Source organism: Heptranchias perlo, chromosome 21 (genome assembly GCF_035084215.1).
Source record: "Heptranchias perlo isolate sHepPer1 chromosome 21, sHepPer1.hap1, whole genome shotgun sequence".
NCBI classification, from domain to species: domain Eukaryota; kingdom Metazoa; phylum Chordata; class Chondrichthyes; order Hexanchiformes; family Hexanchidae; genus Heptranchias; species Heptranchias perlo.
Window position 1 is genome coordinate 3,765,314 of NC_090345.1, and position 18,060 is coordinate 3,783,373.

The 18,060-nt window shown below is 43.5% G+C and overlaps 1 protein-coding gene across 1 annotated transcript in view; it reads left to right on the forward strand.

The window, feature by feature from the left end:
• Positions 1–12,483, forward strand: part of fgf8b (fibroblast growth factor 8b) — a 35,379-nt gene extending 22,896 nt beyond the window's left edge. Inside the window, exons 5-6 of the mRNA XM_068002793.1 lie at positions 8,446–8,552; positions 11,451–12,483. Coding sequence (XP_067858894.1) covers positions 8,446–8,552; positions 11,451–11,732 — 389 coding nt within the window. The 3' untranslated portion in view covers positions 11,733–12,483. The remainder of the gene's footprint in view (positions 1–8,445; positions 8,553–11,450) is intronic.
• Positions 12,484–18,060: the final 5,577 nt, after the last annotated feature.

Sequence of the window (18,060 nt, forward strand, 5' to 3'; positions counted from 1 at the left end):
TGAAAATCCTCAAACCCTCAAGATACCAAGCGGCGAACCGATGGGACAGGCTGGCCTCGCTGAGAGGCAGAGGCCGTTTCAATAAATAAACAGGTCTCACAACCAAATTACACCGTTTCCAAATAGTGACAGTGTCCCTCTGTGTGATGGTTTATAATTCTTCTTCCCCGTTGATGTTTAATTGATGTTACCTTCTGATCTCCACATTGTGCCTTAACCGCTGACGAAATGTCCCATTTTAAGATATATATTCGCAGCAGTGAACTGGAATGAATGAATTTAATGTTTTGTTCGAGGACTGGGGAGAGAGTGAGACGCGTTACAATAGTTTAATTTTATTTTATGCTCCGCACACTCCTTAAAGAACCGGACCTTCTGTCTCGACTCGCTCAGACAGGTGGAGTCCCTCCTGAATTTATTTGTCTGTAAACTTGTCCCTGTTTTCCCATCCGCTGATTTCTCTCCTCCTGTGATCACTCTCTGTGTCTGCGGGCAATCCACTAAATCAATACTCAAAACCCTTTTACTGCCGAACCGATCGATTGATTCCGCCCTCTCCCCCGAATTAATGGCCGTTTTCTCGCTTTATTTAATTAAAAGGAATCGTTCCCTCCGCCTGCTCCCTTCTTTGGACAACATTGGCGGCATTTAATCAGCAGCTTTCATCGATCTAGGACCTTGGTTATGGCTTCTACAGATGGTTGTGGTGATTAGTTGTGTTTTCTGGTTGTGTTTTTGGGTTATGGTGTTTGGTTGTGTTTTTTGGTTGTATTTTTTGGTTATGGTGTTTGGTTGTGTTTTTTGGTTGTGTTTTTGGGTTATGGTGTTTGGTTGTGTTTTTGGGTTATGGTGTTTGGTTGTGTTTTTGGGTTAAGTTTTTGGGTTATGGTGTTTGGTTGTGTTTTTTGGTTATGGTGTTTGGTTGTGTTTTTTGGTTATGGTGTTTGGTTGTGTTTTTTGGTTGTGTTTTTGGGTTATGGTGTTTGGTTGTGTTTTTTGGTTGTGTTTTTGGGTTATGGTGTTTGGTTGTGTTTTTGGGTTATGGTGTTTGGTTGTGTTTTTGGGTTATGATGTTTGGTTGTGTTTTTTGGTTATGGTGTTTGGTTGTGTTTTTTGGTTGAGTTTTTGGGTTATGGTGTTTGGTTGTGTTTTTGGGTTATGGTGTTTGGTTGTGTTTTTTGGTTGAGTTTTTGGGTTATGGTGTTTGGTTGTGTTTTTGGGTTATGGTGTTTGGTTGTGTTTTTGGGTTGAGTTTTTGGGTTATGGTGTTTGGTTGTGTTTTTTGGTTTTGTTTTTGGGTTATGGGGTTTGGTTGTGTTTTTTTGGTTGTGTTTTTGGGTTATGGTGTTTGGTTGTGTTTTTTGGTTGTGGTGATTAGTTGTGGTGACTGGGTCTGGTGTTGGTTGTGTGGTTGGTTCTGGTGATTGATTGTGCTGAATAGTTGCCATGATTAGTTGCTTGGGTTGGAGCTGGTGTTTTGTTGTGATTGGTTCTGATGTTTGGTTGCGGTAATTGGTTGTGGTGAGTGGTCCTGGCAATGCTTTTGGTGATCCCTGGTAATGATTGGTGCTGTAATGGTTAGGGTCCTGAGCTCTCAGGAACAGATCCCAGCTACAGACCTGCCAATGTGTAACTCAGAGCAAATGCAAATTGTTCTTAATCAGAGATGAAGGGGCATTTATGCAAATAGAAGTTGGAAGTTTTTAAGTTATTATTTTAAACACATTTCAAAATAAGAAGCTATTTTACACAAAAATGAGTTTGGTAACTGAAGACATATTTAAACCAAACTTGCAAATACAGCCGTAGAGTGTGCAGAGAACTCTTACATGCTTTCCTTTACCTGGGGGAGGGCATCTAGCAGTATAACACCAACCTGCCAGTTGTATTTAGCATTCTACAGATAGCGGGTACTGGGTAGGTGCAGTAACTGCACCCTAAGCATGTGTGAGGGTGTGAGTATGTATAAGAGTATGTATGAATATATTTGTGTGTGTCTGAATATGTACTCATGTATATTTATGTGCTGCAAGTGCCTGTGTGCTTGTGTATGTGAATATCACAATATTGCAAGTAATTTCAGATGAGGGAGTCAATTGGCACATCTTAGGTCATCCACACAGAATTTTTAAAAATTGCATTCCCCGTCGCCTCGTCTAACTGAGTCTTGAATGAGATGAAGGTTTTTGCTTCCACTAACTTACTTGGAAAACCAGTCCAAGTGTTTATCACTCTGCATGTGAAAAAATTCTGTCTGAAGTTGTCCTTTCACCAGCCTATGCCGTTTCATTCACATTTGACACGTTTAGCGTCGGTGCAAAGCATAAATCGGGTGTAGAGGCCCGGACTCCCAAGCAAAACAGAATGAGTCAGTCACCTTCAGGAAGTCTCAGGCGACTTTGTTCCAGTGACAGGTCAGGTCCTGACACTGGGGCAAAGCTGCATTTACACTATCACTGCAGCATTAGTGTGAAGTGATACTACTTTGTACAACACCACAGCTGTAATGTGAGTGCACCTTTAGTGTCTTGGCCTATCTTGAAATAGAGGTTTATTTTATATTGTTTAATGTGTGCACATATTTGTGTGTGTGGTGTGTAAATACACATTTATGTGTGTGTGTGTGTGTGTGTGTGTGTGTGCACACATGTGGTGTGCCTTTAGCCCTTTTAGGTTCTGCATGAACCAGGCTGAAGTGGGTCTTCCACACAATGGAATGTTACACCAGGATCCTGCTCCAGAGTCAGAACTCTGTTTAGATCAGGCATGTGTTTTCACCAGTTAGAGTTCTGTAAAACAGAGCTCGAGAAACAGATCTGTGTTTAGGAAGCTAAATATTTTTACACAAAGAGAAATCACAAAGCCTATGCTAACAAACAGTGACTAGCAATTTGGGAATTGGGACATCTAAAGCCTCTGATCAGGAAAGTTTAGACCAACCTTTTATAATATTATACATAAATATAATTAATTAAATAGTTCATTAATGAAGCAAAACTCCAGAAGAGATTTCTCTTTACATCTTGCTCCATAATATTGCACTATTATGACTCTATTCCCTGTAAGGACTGTTTTATTGTGAGGTATCAATCTTGGCTCAGTTGGTAGCACTCTCACCTCTGAGTCAGAATTTTGTGGATTCAAGTCCCTCTCCAGACATTTGGGCACATAATCTCGGCTGATAGTTCAGTACAGTACTGAGGGAGTGCTGCACTGTTGGAGGTGCCGTCTCTTGGGTGAGACATTAAACTGAAGCCCCATCTGCCCTCTCAGGTGGATGCAAAAGATCCTATGGCACTTTTTGAAGATGAACATGGGAGAAGTCCTTGGTGTTCTGGCCAATATTTATCCCTCAACCAACATCACTAAAACTGCATTATTCATCATTGCTGTTTGTGGGAGCTTGCTGTGCATAATTTGGCTGCCGCATTTCCTATACTACAATGGTGACTATACTTCAAAATACTTCATTGGCTGGGAAGCACTTTAGGACATCCTGAGGTCGTGAAAGACAATACATAAATGCAAGAATTTACTTTTCTTTCATTTATAATTTATTGCACAGATTTGTCATTGCTGTCACTACATCAGTTCAAAAGGTCTGTGCAGAATGGGAGTGATGAAGCTTAATGCACAGCTTCTCCTGCCCCTGAACCTTTCTCCCAGGCAGTGGTGTTACCTGGAACTTCGTCCACCAGAACACAGAGGTTCAAGCGCAGGGTTTACAGCAGGTTTACTGTAACATGCATGAGGCTGTGAGAAAGCTGTTTTCTACCTGCTGATATTCCAATATGATTTCTCCAAGTCTTTCTGTGCTCTTGTTGGAATTGGAGGGGGTCAATCATCTGTCCTCCCTACAGCTCGCCCAAGCTGTGCACTCTTGCTTTGTCCTTAATGCATGAAAAGAGAGTTCCAATCTCAATCAGAGTCGTCCCCTTACATTATGCACAGGGGCAAAGAACAGTTCAGATCAGCTGAGTCTTTTAGACAAAAAATTAGATATACTATGGGAGTCTGACTCCCTCTTGTGCGATTCCCAGAAGCTAGGTTTTCAATGACAGTTCAACCCAATCCTTCCCGTGTCCGTGTTCAATTACAGGCTGACCTTTTACAGGAGAAAGGAATATCTGGTAGGATGAGGCTGTTGTGACGCATAGGAAACATACCTGCCACCTGGTTGAGGGAGTGCTGAGTCTGGGCACTGTTATAACAGTGAGTCAGGCAGGTGTGAGTTTCAGGAGAGAAACTTAAATTGATGATGCAGTGAAGAACTAATGGGTTGATATCATGCTGGGTGGTATTAGTTAACCTGCCTGTATGACACTTCCTGGGACTCCAGCCAGCAAGAATGGGCAGGCTGTGGGCATGCTTTGCCCAATGCCCACCAGTTCTCTGCCAGTAGTTAAAATCAGCCCTACTGTATCATCGGGGATACTGTATCATTGGAAGTGATACTGTATTATTGGGGAATACTGTATCATTGGGTGGGAAACTGTATCATTGGGCGGGATACTGTATTATTGGGAGGGATACTGTATAAATGGGTGGGATACTGTATTATTGGGAGAGATACTGTATAAATGGGTGGGATATTGTATCATTGGGTGGGATACTCTATCATTGGGTGGGATACTCTATCATTGGGAGGGATACTGTATAAATGGGTGGGATACTGTATTATTGGGAGAGATAGTGTATTATTGGGAGGGATACTGTATAATTGGGAGGGATATTTTATCATTGGGAGGGATACTGTATCATTGGGTGGGATATTGTATAATTGGGTGGGATACTGTATCATTGGGAGAGATAGTGTATTATTGGGAGGGATACTGTATAATTGGGAGGGATACTGTATAATTGGGAGGGATACTGTATTATTGGGTAGGATTTTGTACCTTATTGGGAGGGATACTGTATCATTGGGTGGGATATTGTATCATTGGGAGGGATACTGTATTATTGGGTGGGACACTGTATCATTGGGAGGGACACTGTATAATTGAGAGGGACACTGTATCATTGGGAGGGATAATGCACCATCAGAACATTCAAACAAGCAGCTAGATGGGAAGAAATCACCCCTGTGCTCGCTGACCTACATTGGCTCCTGGTCCAGCAACGCTTCAATTTTAAAATTCTCATCCTTGTTTTCAATCACTCCATGGCCTCGCCCCTCCCTTTCTCTGTAATCTCTTCCAACCCTACAACCCTCTGAGATCTCTGCGCTCCTCTAATTCTGGCCTCTTGCACATCCCAGATTTTAATTGTTCCACTATTGGCGGCCATGCCTTCAGCTGCCTAGGCCCTAAACCCTCCCTAAACCTCTCCGCCTCTCACTCCTCCTATAAGACGCTCCTTAAAACCTACCTCTTTGACTAACCTTCTGGTCACCTGTCCTAATATCTCCTTATGTGGCTAGGTGTCAAATGTTGTTTGATAATCGCTCCTGTGAAGCGCATTGGAATGTTTTACTACATTAAATTACTATATAAATGCAGATTGTTGTTGAAATTATCTCTTCTAATTCCAACTTTTTAAATTCTTGCTATTGTTTCAGTGCAGTAAAATAATGAAGATACAGGAATTTAAAAAAAGACCAGGTGACTAATTGAAAAGGAAAAATTTTGTAGGGCTATGGGGAAAGAGCAGGGGAGTGGGAGCAGGGGCTAGCTCTTTCAAAGAGCCGGCACAGGCAAGATGGGCCAAATGGCCTCCTTCTGTGCTGTACGATTCTATGATTCTATGATAATTGCCCTGCCACACAGACCAGGAAGGTGATAGGTTCAATTCCTGCTCTATGTTCAGTTAGCTGATCTCAGCTGGGTAGTGGTCGATTGGTCTTAGTGCTCCTTAGAGCACATAGGACAAACTGTCATCTCGGAGTTTCCACTATTGATCAATATTAAGTGCTCCCTGTCGCAAAGTATGTGTGTGCAGATGTCAGGAGGTGAGAGGATCGGGCTCAGTAGTGATATCTTCATACTGAACACAATTACATTCACACATGAAAAATGGCCACTCAGGTGAGGTACCTGAAGAATGTGTAATCCAGCAAGCGTAGGGGCTTTCAGGGTGAAGGGGGGAAACTGGAGGAACAAGTCAACCATTCAATTATTTTTTTATTTTAGTTCTACCCCATCTCTACTGTAGATGTTGAATACCAAATACTCAAGTGGCCCTTCTTCATAAACCAAGATACTGATTATCAGAAGCTATTTGACTGTAGGAGCAGCATAGCTGAGTTCCAATGTGCACACACGCGCATCTCTGTGACCTTGCTATCTTGATTTATAACCTTATCTGAACTGTTCAAAAGCATTAAGGCTTTAAACCATACACAGGGGCTGCTATTCTCTATAATATACAGAGGGGCTGCTATTCTCTATAATGTACACAGGGGCTGCTATTCCCTATAATATACACAGGGTCTGCTACTCCTATAATAGACACAGGGGCTGCTATTCCCTATAATATACACAGGGGCTGCTATTCCCCAGAATATCCTCAGGGACTGCTATTCCCTATAATATACCCAGGGGCTGCTATTCCCTATAATATACCCAGGGGCTGCTATTCCCTATAATATACCCAAGGGCTGCTATTCTCTATAATATTCACAGGGGCTGCTATTCTCTATAATATATACAGGGACTGCTATTCCCTATAATATACACAAGGTCTGCTATTCCCTATAATATACACAGGTGCTGCTTTTCCTTATAGTATATACAGGGGGTGCTGTTCCCTATAATTCTGAGTTGGTTGGTGTTAGGTGGAGCATGTGTGTGGATGTCAGGTGAGTACAGGATGAAACCTGGCTGTGTTGTCCTTCGCAGTCAAGCAGTCAGCCATAAATCACACCCAGGTAGCAAACAGTGACTGCCACCCATGGTGTCCCAACAAGACAGTCAACTGCTTCAAGAGAGGAAGGAAAAACAAAGTAACACTAAGCTGAAACCCAGTTCACTGGTGAGCTCCACATACAGAGCTTAACATTGGCAGGGGTGTATTTCAAGGCCACGGCTCAGGCTGATAAATTGCTGAAGTATTGCCCATAAGTGTCCTGGCCAATATTTATCCCTCAACCAACATCATTAAAACAGATGATCTGGTCATTATTTTATTGCTGTTTGTGGGACCTTGCTGTGCGCAAAATTGGCTGCCGTGTTTCCTACATTACAACAGTGACTACACTTCAAAAAGTATTTCATTGGTTGTAAAGCACTTTGGGACATCCTTAGGTTGTGAAAGGCTTAGCAAATTCTTTCTTTCTTTTCTTTATAAGTTAATACCTTAATTTTGTACTGCAGGGTAACACATTGATGTGTTGTTCTGAGTTGGGGCTGAGACACATTGTTGGGGATAGTATAGAGGGAGCTTTATTGTGCATCCCACTCATGCTGTACCTGACCTAGGAATGCTTCATGGGACAGTGTAGTGGGAACTTTACCCTGTATCTAACCCATGCTGTACCAACCGTGTGTATTTTATAGGGCAGTGTAGAGGGAGCTTTACTCTGTATCTAACCCCTGCTGTACCTGCTCTAGAAGTGTTTGATGGGACAGTGTAGAGGGAGCTTTACTCTGTATCTAACCCGTGCTGTACCTGCCCTGGGAGTGTTTGATGGGACAGTGTAGAGGGAGCTTTACTCTGTATCTAACCCGTGATGTACCGGCTCTGGGAGTGTTTGATGGGACAGTGTAGAGGGAGCTTTACTCTGTATCCAACCCGTGATGTACCTGCCCTGGGAGTGTTTGATGGGACAGTGTAGATGGAGCTTTACTCTGTATCTAACCCGTGTTGTACATGCCCTGGGAGTGTTTGATGGGACAGTGTCGAGGGAGTTTTACTCTGTATCTAACCCGTGATGTACCGGCTCTGGGAGTGTTTGATGGGACAGTGTAGAGGGAGCTTTACTCTGTATCCAACCCGTGATGTACCGGCCCTGGGAGTGTTTGATGGGACAGTGTAGAGGGAGCTTTACTCTGTATCCAACCCGTGATGTACCGGCCCTGGGAGTGTTTGATGGGACAGTGTAGAGGGAGCTTTACTCTGTATCTAACCCGTGCTGTACCTGCCCTGGGAGTGTTTGATGGGACAGTGTCGAGGGAGCTTTACTCTGTATCTAACCCGTGCTGTACCTGCCCTGGGAGTGTTTGATGCTGATATTTGGTAGCAGAAATAGGAAGTGTTCCATTCTCCCGCACTTACATTCCTCACCTTTGATGACTACAGAAATTGGCCCACTTCCCTCTTACTGGCACTTTGGCTACTGAACTAAGGGCGAAGCTTTGTCTGGGGCTGTTAACAGTCACACATATTGTGTAGCAATCTGGGACCAGCGTGATAACAGGATGAGAGGGGATATCATGCATCTGAATGTAAAAATAAAAAAAATGCTGATCAAACACTCACTGTTGTATCCGTTTGTTTCCAATGCAGCCAAACTGATTGTGGAAACAGACACTTTTGGGAGCAGAGTCCGTATCAAGGGAGCCGAGTCTGGGTTTTACATCTGCATGAACAAGCGGGGAAAACTGATCGGAAAGGTAAGAGTTAAGTGGCTGCGAGACTTTCTCTCAAAACAAAATTGGAACAGTTTTGGAAGCAGGGGGGCAAGAAGGCAGAACAAGGCAGAAAGGGAAATTGTGAAAAAATAGAAAAGGACAGAGAGAAGAAAAATAGAGAAAATAGAGAAACGTGAAAACAGAAAACCGGAGAAAGACAAGTGCCTTGAAATTACATTGTGTGATGCCAATAATCATTATATTAATATTTGCACGTGAAATGTCTTTCCCCTATTTTAATGGAGGCATTAAATTGTTTTAAATAATCAGATGAAGTAAGTGTTTCTTACTAATATTGCACAACATCATTTCAGGACGAGAGAGGAGAAGGAAAGCTGAGACAGACGGAGAGAACAGAAATAGAGAGTGGAGAGGGAGACAGGGAGAAATACGGGGGAAGAAAGTAATAGGGAGGGAGGCAATAGAGATAGAAGCAGGACCAGAGAAAGAGAAGTTGAGAGAAACAGTAATAGTTAGAAATAGTGAGTAAGGGGAGAGAAAAGGTTAATGGAAGAGAGAGAAACGGTAATAAAGTGGAGAGGGCGAGAGAGAGAGCCATGGAGAGAAACGGTAATAAAGATAGAAAGGTGGTGGGGGACCAGATAGTGACAGAGTAACAAACAGTAATAGAGTGGAGAGGAAGAAACGGTGTGACAGAGAGAGAAAAACGGAAGAGACAGACAGACTTAGATAAGAGTGAGAAAGACAAAGAAACAAGCAGGAGAGAGAAACGGTAATAGAGGAAGAGACAGCGAGGCAGAAAAGGGAAACGGCGAGAGAAACAGAAATGGAAGGAGAAAGAAGAGGTGGACACAAAAAAAGTCAAGAGAAGGGAGGGTGAAGCAAAAGTAGTAGAAAGTGATACAAAGGAGAAAAGGTAAGTTTGAATGAAAGGCCGATGTAATACTGTCGGTGTTACAAGCCCTGAATGACTGCCTTATTATCCCGGATTACACGCTGCTCCCTGCAGAATGTCAGCACAGTGTTGTTCGCTATGTCCCTCTCATCGGAGGAAGGGATAGTCCTTTGGATAAGGGCGCAAGCTTTCTAACAGCAGCGGAGGGTTCTTTTTTGGTGAGGTTAGGTGATTGATTAAGAAAGCGGTATTAGAAAGCTAGCTGCGGTGTCGGGGAGAACCGGCCGCCTCCCCTCTTCCTTACCCCTCGCTCCCATTCTTAAGTGATGATATAAATAAGGTTTGACGACCCCACCTGAGACTGAGCCGCCTTTTCCACCAGGAATGTTGCCAGCTGTGTTTCAAACAGCGGACCGTGGTCCTAACGCTCGAAAACCTTCGCCGGCCCGAGCATCTCACCCCACTCATTGAGAAAGCTGGGTTCTGACTTTCCTTCAGTCCCTACCCAACCTCGATCTTTACTAACACACAGGATTAAAATTTACATCTAAACTGAAAGCTGTGGGTGACCCCGCGGAGATGGGGAGAGTCCCGCCGCCTCCTCCTTGACTGGGAGGGGGGGTTAAACATTCTCCAGCTCCCCACACTGACACACACAGTTTACAGTGGAAACTGCTCGACTGCTGAGAGATCGCAGCGAGTCGACCCTCGAGTTAAGGAGAAAAACACACACACGATCATTAAAATTATAGGGAATTAAAACTCGTGTTAGCTATAAAATATTTAATTCTGACCGTGTAATGGTTTAGATTTCTATATACATAGATTGTTCTAAACAGTTTTTCATACTGTTTGCTATATAATGTCTATTACATTGATTATATATAGATAAATACTAAATTTTAATTTGGTTAGGAATATATGCGTATGAAATTGTTAATTATTTTATGTATGTTAATTACTATAGTCATGATAGCTGGATAGAAAGAACATAACTATATGGATATAATTCTAATGCCCATCTGTTTGTTTCTGTGGTGCATTAAATATTAAGGGGACATAAGCATTTGGAGGGCTGACTCCTTTGTGTCTGGTGCTGGGATCTGAAGGTTGATCTGAAGGGTTGTGTGGGGATGGAGTGGAGGACTTGCTGCTCTTCCCCCCTTCCACTTGTCTAATTCCGTGTCACATCGAATAGTTGAGTCCCGGATACTTGCAGCTTAACTGTGACCAATAGCGAACACATATGTACGGGAGCCCCCCCGAGCCCCGCGCCCCCGCTTGCTCGGCCATCTGTTTGCTGTGGAGGTGATATTATTCCTTGTGACAAGTTGTGATTCACAGTGCCCAGTACTGGGCCGTGCACACGGGCCGGGGAGGGGGTACCCTGCAGAAGGAAACTGATATATGCCACAGCGAGGAGGCGGCTGGTTCTACACTTCATGGGTCAAGAGTGTTTGTACATTTCGCACACCTACCCCGCCACTCACTCATTAATGTCTCAAGGACCAAGACAGCTATTCCCAAAACACAACGTCCTCTCATTCTGCCTGTCTCTAATTTTAATCTTACTTTTCCTTTCCTCTCTCCCTTAATTCACTCTTTCTTTCCTCTCTATATTTCATTTTGACTCTAATTCACCCTATTTCCTTCTCCCTCTTTCGTTCTGTTTCTCTCTCTAGCCTTTTCTTTCATTTCCCCCTTTCTGTCTCTACACTTTCCCTCGGTATCTATCTCTCCCCCTCTCTCTCACACAATCTCTTTTTTGTTAGTTTTTGCAATCTGGGAGTTTTTCGCAGGCCTGGAACCAATAGGGCGATCACATTCTTGACCGATACTAATCGATATCAATGTATCGGAGTCTATCAAGGACTTTAAATATTATTTTTTAAAAACTACTTTTCATCTTAACTTGAAAAAAAAATGCAACGCACACAAGACATTGGAAATGATCCACTAAACACACGTTTGTTGGAGTTTAGTCTGAATCGGACCTGTATTTATTGTTGTGTTTCTCTGTGCAGCGGAGCGGGAAGAGCAAGGATTGTGTCTTCACCGAGATTGTGCTGGAGAATAACTACACGGCGCTGCAGAACGCCAAGTACGAGGGTTGGTTCATGGCTTTCACCCGGAAAGGGAGGCCCAGGAAAGGCTCCAAGACCAGGCAGCATCAGAGGGAGGTGCACTTCATGAAGAGATTGCCCAAAGGCCACCTGTCCTCCTTGGACACCCACAGACACTTTGAGTTCATCAACTACCCTTTCTCCAGCAGGACTAAACGCACCAGATACTCCAGGCCTCGGTAGAAACAGCCACCGTCCCAACATCATCTCTCTCCGATAATAATTTTTTCTAAAAAAAAATAACAGATGAACTGGCTCCGGATTTTTTTAAAAAAAATAAAATAAATGAGATGCTTTATTTTTCTACTCAGCTCCAACTAATGAGATTATACCACCAGGCGTTTGGGCAAAGAATTCAGCCAGAAGTAGAATTAAACACTTTTCAGAAATGGGCCAGAGAGAAGGACAAGGACACACTTGGATTCGGTGACAGAGAAAGGGAAACCATTCAGACTCCAAACCATCAGCCCGAGCTGCTCAACACTCACCTGATCGACCTCTGAGTTGAGTTGAGGGCCTGGGACTGGGCCTGGGCCTGATATATGTTGTATATAATGACTTAGTTAGATATTGGGGTGGAAGAACAAAAGAGAGAGAACGTTCACTTTTATTCTTCCACCTTCCTCTTCAAATGCTGCTTTTGGAACTTGTTCACTTGAGAGTGATGTCCAGGAGAGTGAATCGCCAATGAACTTACAGAAAGTGCATCTACCCTACCTGGGTTTATCCCCAACTCTCTTCCTGGATGTTGTTATCAGTCATTCACTGTCCAACTGTATTTACTGAATCTCAGAAGAGACCTAGACACAGCAAAGGATTATAAACACACCTGTGACTGTCTTTTTAATACTTTGTTCATTTGCTTTATTACCTATTTTAGTAAAACACTGTATCTTTGCCAAGAGACTGGCATAACTTTTTTTGTATTCAATTTTTTTTGGAGAATTGTGTAAAAATTTTTAATGATGAAAATATTTATTTAATAACTGTATTAAATTTGTATTAGAATACAGAAAGCAATTCCTGTGTGATGTCACTGTTGGATGCCAGGGATTGTTGTGTGTGAGACTGATAAATACACCAGCAGTTAGAGAGAGAAAGCAAGAGAGAGAAGCAGAAAGAAAAAGCAAACCCCCCCCCCAAAAAAAAAGAGGAAAAAGCCCTGGTAGAGAAGGAAACAGAAAGAGGGACAGAGAGAAGGAAAAGAAAATAATGAGAAAAAGAAATTGAAAGAGAGAAAGACAGAAGAGGTTAAGAAAAGTCAGGGATGGGAAAGGCCATTCGGCCCATTGAAGCCCATCACGGACTGTCCCATCTGTACATTAACTCTCCCATCCTGGAATCTGATTGCATGTTTAACAACACTCCAATATTGTCACCTCTATTACCTTGCTTGGTGGATCATTCCAATTATCATTCTGAATAATATCTATTCTAAATTCACTTTTTAGAAAGAGATATGGAAAAGAGTGACAAAGAGACACAGATACAATTAGGAAAGAGGCAGATACATGTATATAAAGATAAATATTTCTATCACACAGGGATGGGTAGATCAACAGATAGACAGAGTGATAAACAGATAAATATCGTAAATTTACTAGTATAACAAGTTGAGGAAAGTTTCCTCTATCTTTAGCAAAATAATAAACATATTCTTTATACTCGCAATTACAATTCCACACAATAATGAAGAGGAAATCCTCCCCCAGATAGATAAACATATGCACACATCAATAGGCCTAGAATCAGACAGGCTAATTACTCAGAGAAACCTAGCTTGGCTAATCTGAATATACTTCTGACTGGTGGCTTTGACCAGCTGGTCAGTGTTATCTGCTGCCAGGCTCTGTGTATAAATCCTATAGTATTTCAACACTTTGAGATTGCCATGTTTTTGCTATTACCCATCTCAGGCACTTCCTCCAACAAAGCAGAGGGATTATATGTTGCATTCTGCAGCTACGTCCCATACATTCACAATGAGATCAAATATCTTTGACTGTAGGTAGCTTTGAAATTTATTGGGAGTACAATTTCACTGTGGAACATTAGCATTTAGCCTGAGTGCCCATGGGACAGTGTAGAGGGAGCCTTACTGTTTATCTAACCTGTGCTGTACCTGTTCAGGGAGTGTTTGATGAGCTAGCGTAGAGGGAGCTTTACTCTGCATCTAGCCTGTGCTGTATCTGCCCTTGGAGTGTTTGATGGGACAGTGTAGAGGGAGCTTTACTTTGTATCTAGCCTGTGCCATACCTGCCCTGGGAGTGTTTGATGGGACAGTGTAGAGGGAGCTTTACTTTGTATCTAACCTGTGCCATACCTGCCCTGGGAGTGTTTGATGGGACAGTGTAGAGGGAGCTTTACTCTGTATCTAACGTGTGCAGCACCTGCCCTGGGAGTGTTTGAGGGGACAGTGTAGAGGAAGCTCTATCATAGCATGCATGCACTTATTTTGGGGAAATTGCTTATGCCACTCACATGCCTTTAATATTTGAGCAAGGGTACAGTACCACAGTGGTTCTGTTACTGGACTAATAATCCAGAGAACATGGGTTCAAATCCTACCCCGGCAGTTTAAGAATTTGAATTCAGTTTTTAAAAAATGGAAATTAAAAAAAAACTGGTATCAGTAAAAGTGACCATGAAGTTGTTGAATTATCATAAAAACCCAACTGGTTCACTAATGTCCTTTTCGGAAGGAAACCTGCCATCATTACGGGACTGGTCTATATATGATTCCAGTCACACACCAACCTGGTTGACTCTTAACTGCCTTCTGAAGTGGCCTAGCAAACCACTCAGTTGTAATAAGCAGCTTTCAAGAAGGAGGCCCACCACCTCCTTCTCAGGGCAATTAGGGATGGGCAATAAATGCCGGCCTTGTCAGCGATGCCCTCATCCCAAAAATGAACAAAATAAAAGCTGCAGACATGCAAACACCTGCAGCAATGGCACAAACAAGGTTATTGCAGACGTATAATGTGTGCCTGGGCTGCAGGAGGTGACATCACAGTACGTAACAAAAGGGAAACTTCCCTCAAAGTCTTTGAGAGGCATAATGTTGTGAATCTTAGTAAACAAAGCAATGTATTTACGATGCCGTTTCACAAGATCGTAGGATAAATACAGGTGAAGAAGGCCATTCAGCTGAGCCTAGTTCATCCACCCAGAAAGAATTTACAGTCCATCACAGTATCCAACTGTTTCTAAAGCTGCTTTTAAAGAAAAAACTTGCATTTATATGGACCTTTCACAACCTCAGGACATCAATGAAGTATTTGTTCAAGTGTAGTCACAGTTGTAATGTAGGGAATCGCAGCAGGCAATTTGCGCACAGCAAGGTCCCACAAACAGCAATGAGACAAATTACCAATTAAACTGTTTCAGTGATGTTGGTTGAGGGATAAATATTCTCCAGGACACTGGGGAGAACTCTCCTGCTCTTCTTCGAATAGTGCCTTGGGATCTTTTACGTCCACCTGAGAGGGCAGACTGGATCTCGTTTTAACATCTCATCTGAAAGACGGCACCTCCGACAATGCAACTCTCCCTCACTGAAGTGTCAGCCTAGATTATGTGCTCAAGTCTCTGGAGTGGGGCCTGATATTGGGTTAAGTGGCCATCTTTAGTGAATCCAGAAAGTTTACTCTGAGATGAACGAGACTCACACATCGGCAGCCAGTGGTATGAGCACAGGTCTTGCACAATATAAGAGCAGCTTCAAGTGGGTCCAGGTTTTCTGCTTCCCATAGTCTATGCCACATGTTCATCACTCTATAAAACTGCCATTATATTGGTCTTGTTGTAATTCAGATTCCCAGAGAGCAGGCGTATCAACTCAACCAAAGGACGGCACCTCCAACAATGCTGTACTCCCTCAGTACTGCACTGCAGAGTCAGCCGGGAATATATGCTCAAACCTCGATGACTCAAACTTACAACCTTCTGACTCAGAGATGGAGTTACCAACTGAGACAAGCTGATATACAGTTTGCAGCTCCCTGTTCCTAATAGGGAACTGAGAGACTGAACCATGCAGGTCATAATACAATAACAACAACAGCTTGCATTTATATAGCGCCTATAACATTCCAAGACGCTTCACAGGAATGTAATCAGACAAAAACTGACATCGAGCCACATAAAGAGATATTAAGACAGGTGACCAAAAGCTTGATCAAAGGGCTAGGTTTTAAGGAGCTTCTTAAAGGAGAAGAGAGAGGTAGAGAGGTGGAGAGGTTCAGGGAGGGAAGTCCAGAGCTTAGGACCTAGACGGCTGAAGGCACTGCTACCAATACAGCTTGTAATGGTCAAGCACAGCAGTACTGGACTCTAAATAGCAGTGAACCCTGCACCTCAGTTGTTGGACAATCAATATGCTCTCCACGCCGAGTCAGATGGATCTCTATATTCGGTCGCCTGCTGCAATTGAAGATGCAATTTTTTCATCTGTCAGCTCTCCGAAACATTGCTGTGAATGAATTAACATTGGTTGAAATACTGACATTTCCCTCTGTCCATCAGCCGCTGTCAGACAGTCCCACAGGGCCCATCAGCATCAGTAAATGCAAGAGGAAACTGACCAACATTTAATATAAATTGTCCGGGTTACTCTGGGAGACCATAGGGAAGCCTCATGCATGAAATAGAAATGTCACACTGGCACAATTGGGGGTAATCTTCTGAGACTGTGGCTGTGAGACATCGTTGGAGGAAGCTCAACATTGCGTCTAACTCAGGGTGTAGCTGAAAATTGAGTGCACTATGGAACAGTGTAGAGGGAGCTTCACTTTGTATCTAACCTGTGCTGTACCTGCCCTGGGAGTGTTTGACAGGACGTTGTAGAGGGAGCTTTACCAGGCGATCTGGTCATTTATCTCCTTGCTGTTTGTGGGATCTTGCTGTGCGCAAATTGGCTGCTGCGTTTCCTACATTACAACAGTGACTACACTTCATAAGTGCTTCATTGGCTGTGAAGCAATTGGGAGGTTCTGAGGTTGTGAAAGGTGCTGTACAAATGCAAGTCTTTTGTTCTTTTATCTACCACTTGGTCAAGGCTGACACTTGATCATTAAACCAAATGCAATCAGAGGATTTTGAGAAGTATTGAAGGGGTCATGATATCAGCATGCAGAAGTGCTGAATATGAGCTGCACAGTTAACTGCGCAATCCTTGGAGTAGATTAAATGAAAACAGAAAGTGCTGGAAACAATCCAGAGGCCTGGACTAATAATCCGGAATCATGAGTCCAAATCCCGCCACGGCAGCTGGGGAATTTAAATTCAATTAATTAAATAAAAATCTGGAATAAAAAAAAACTAGTATCAGTAATGGTGTGCATGAAACTACCGGATTGTCGTAAAAACCCATCTGGTTCACTAATGTCCTTTAGGGAAGGAAACCTACCGCCCTTACCCGGTCTGGCCTATATGTGACTCCAGACCCACAGCAATGTGGTTGATTCTTAATCACCCTCTGAAATGGCCAAGCAAGCCACTCAGTTGTACAATCTCGCGACAAAAAGTCATAATAAGAATAAAACCGGACGAACCACCCGGCATCGGACCACTAGGCACCGGACACGACAAAGGCAAACCAAGCCCAGTCGACCCTGCAAAGTCCTCCTCACTAACATCTGGGGACTTGTGCCAAAATTGGGAGAGCTGTCCCACAGACTAGTCAAGCAATAGCCTGACATAGCCATACTCACAGAATCATATCTTTCAGCCAACATCCCAGACTCTTCCATCACCATCCCTGGGTATGTCCTATCCCACCGGCAGGACAGACCCACCAGAGGTGGCAGTACAGTGATATACAGTCAGGAGGGAGTGGCCCTGGGAGTCCTCAACATTGACTCCGAACCCCATGAAATCTCATGGCATTAGGTCAAACATGGGCAAGGAAACCTCCTGCTGATTACCACCTACCGTCCTCCCTCAGCTGATGAATCAGTCCTTCTCCACTTGGAGGAAGTACTGAGGGTAGCAAGGGCACTCTGGGTGCCTCAAGAATGTACTCTGGGTGGGGGACTTCAATGTCCATCACCAAGAGTGGCTCGGTAGCACCACTACTGACCGAGCTGGCCGAGTCCTGAAGGACATAGCTGCCAGATTGGGCCTGCGGCAGCTGGTGAATGAACCAACAAGAGGAAAAACCTACCTGACCTCATCCTCACTAATCTACCTGTCACAGATGCATCTGTCCATGACAGTATTGGTTGGAGTGACCACCGCACATTCCTCATGGAGACGAAGTCACTTCTTTCCACTGAGGACACCATCCAACATGTTGTGTGGCACTACCACCGTGCTAAATGGGATAGATTCGGAACAGATCTAGCAGGTCAAAACTGGGCATCCATGAGGCGCTGTGGGCCATCAGTGGCAGCAGAATTGTATTCCAGCACAATCTGTAACCTCATGGCCCAGCTTATCCCTCACTCTACCATTACCAACAAGCCAGGGAATCAACCCTGGTAGAATGTGGAGTGTAGAAGAGCATGCC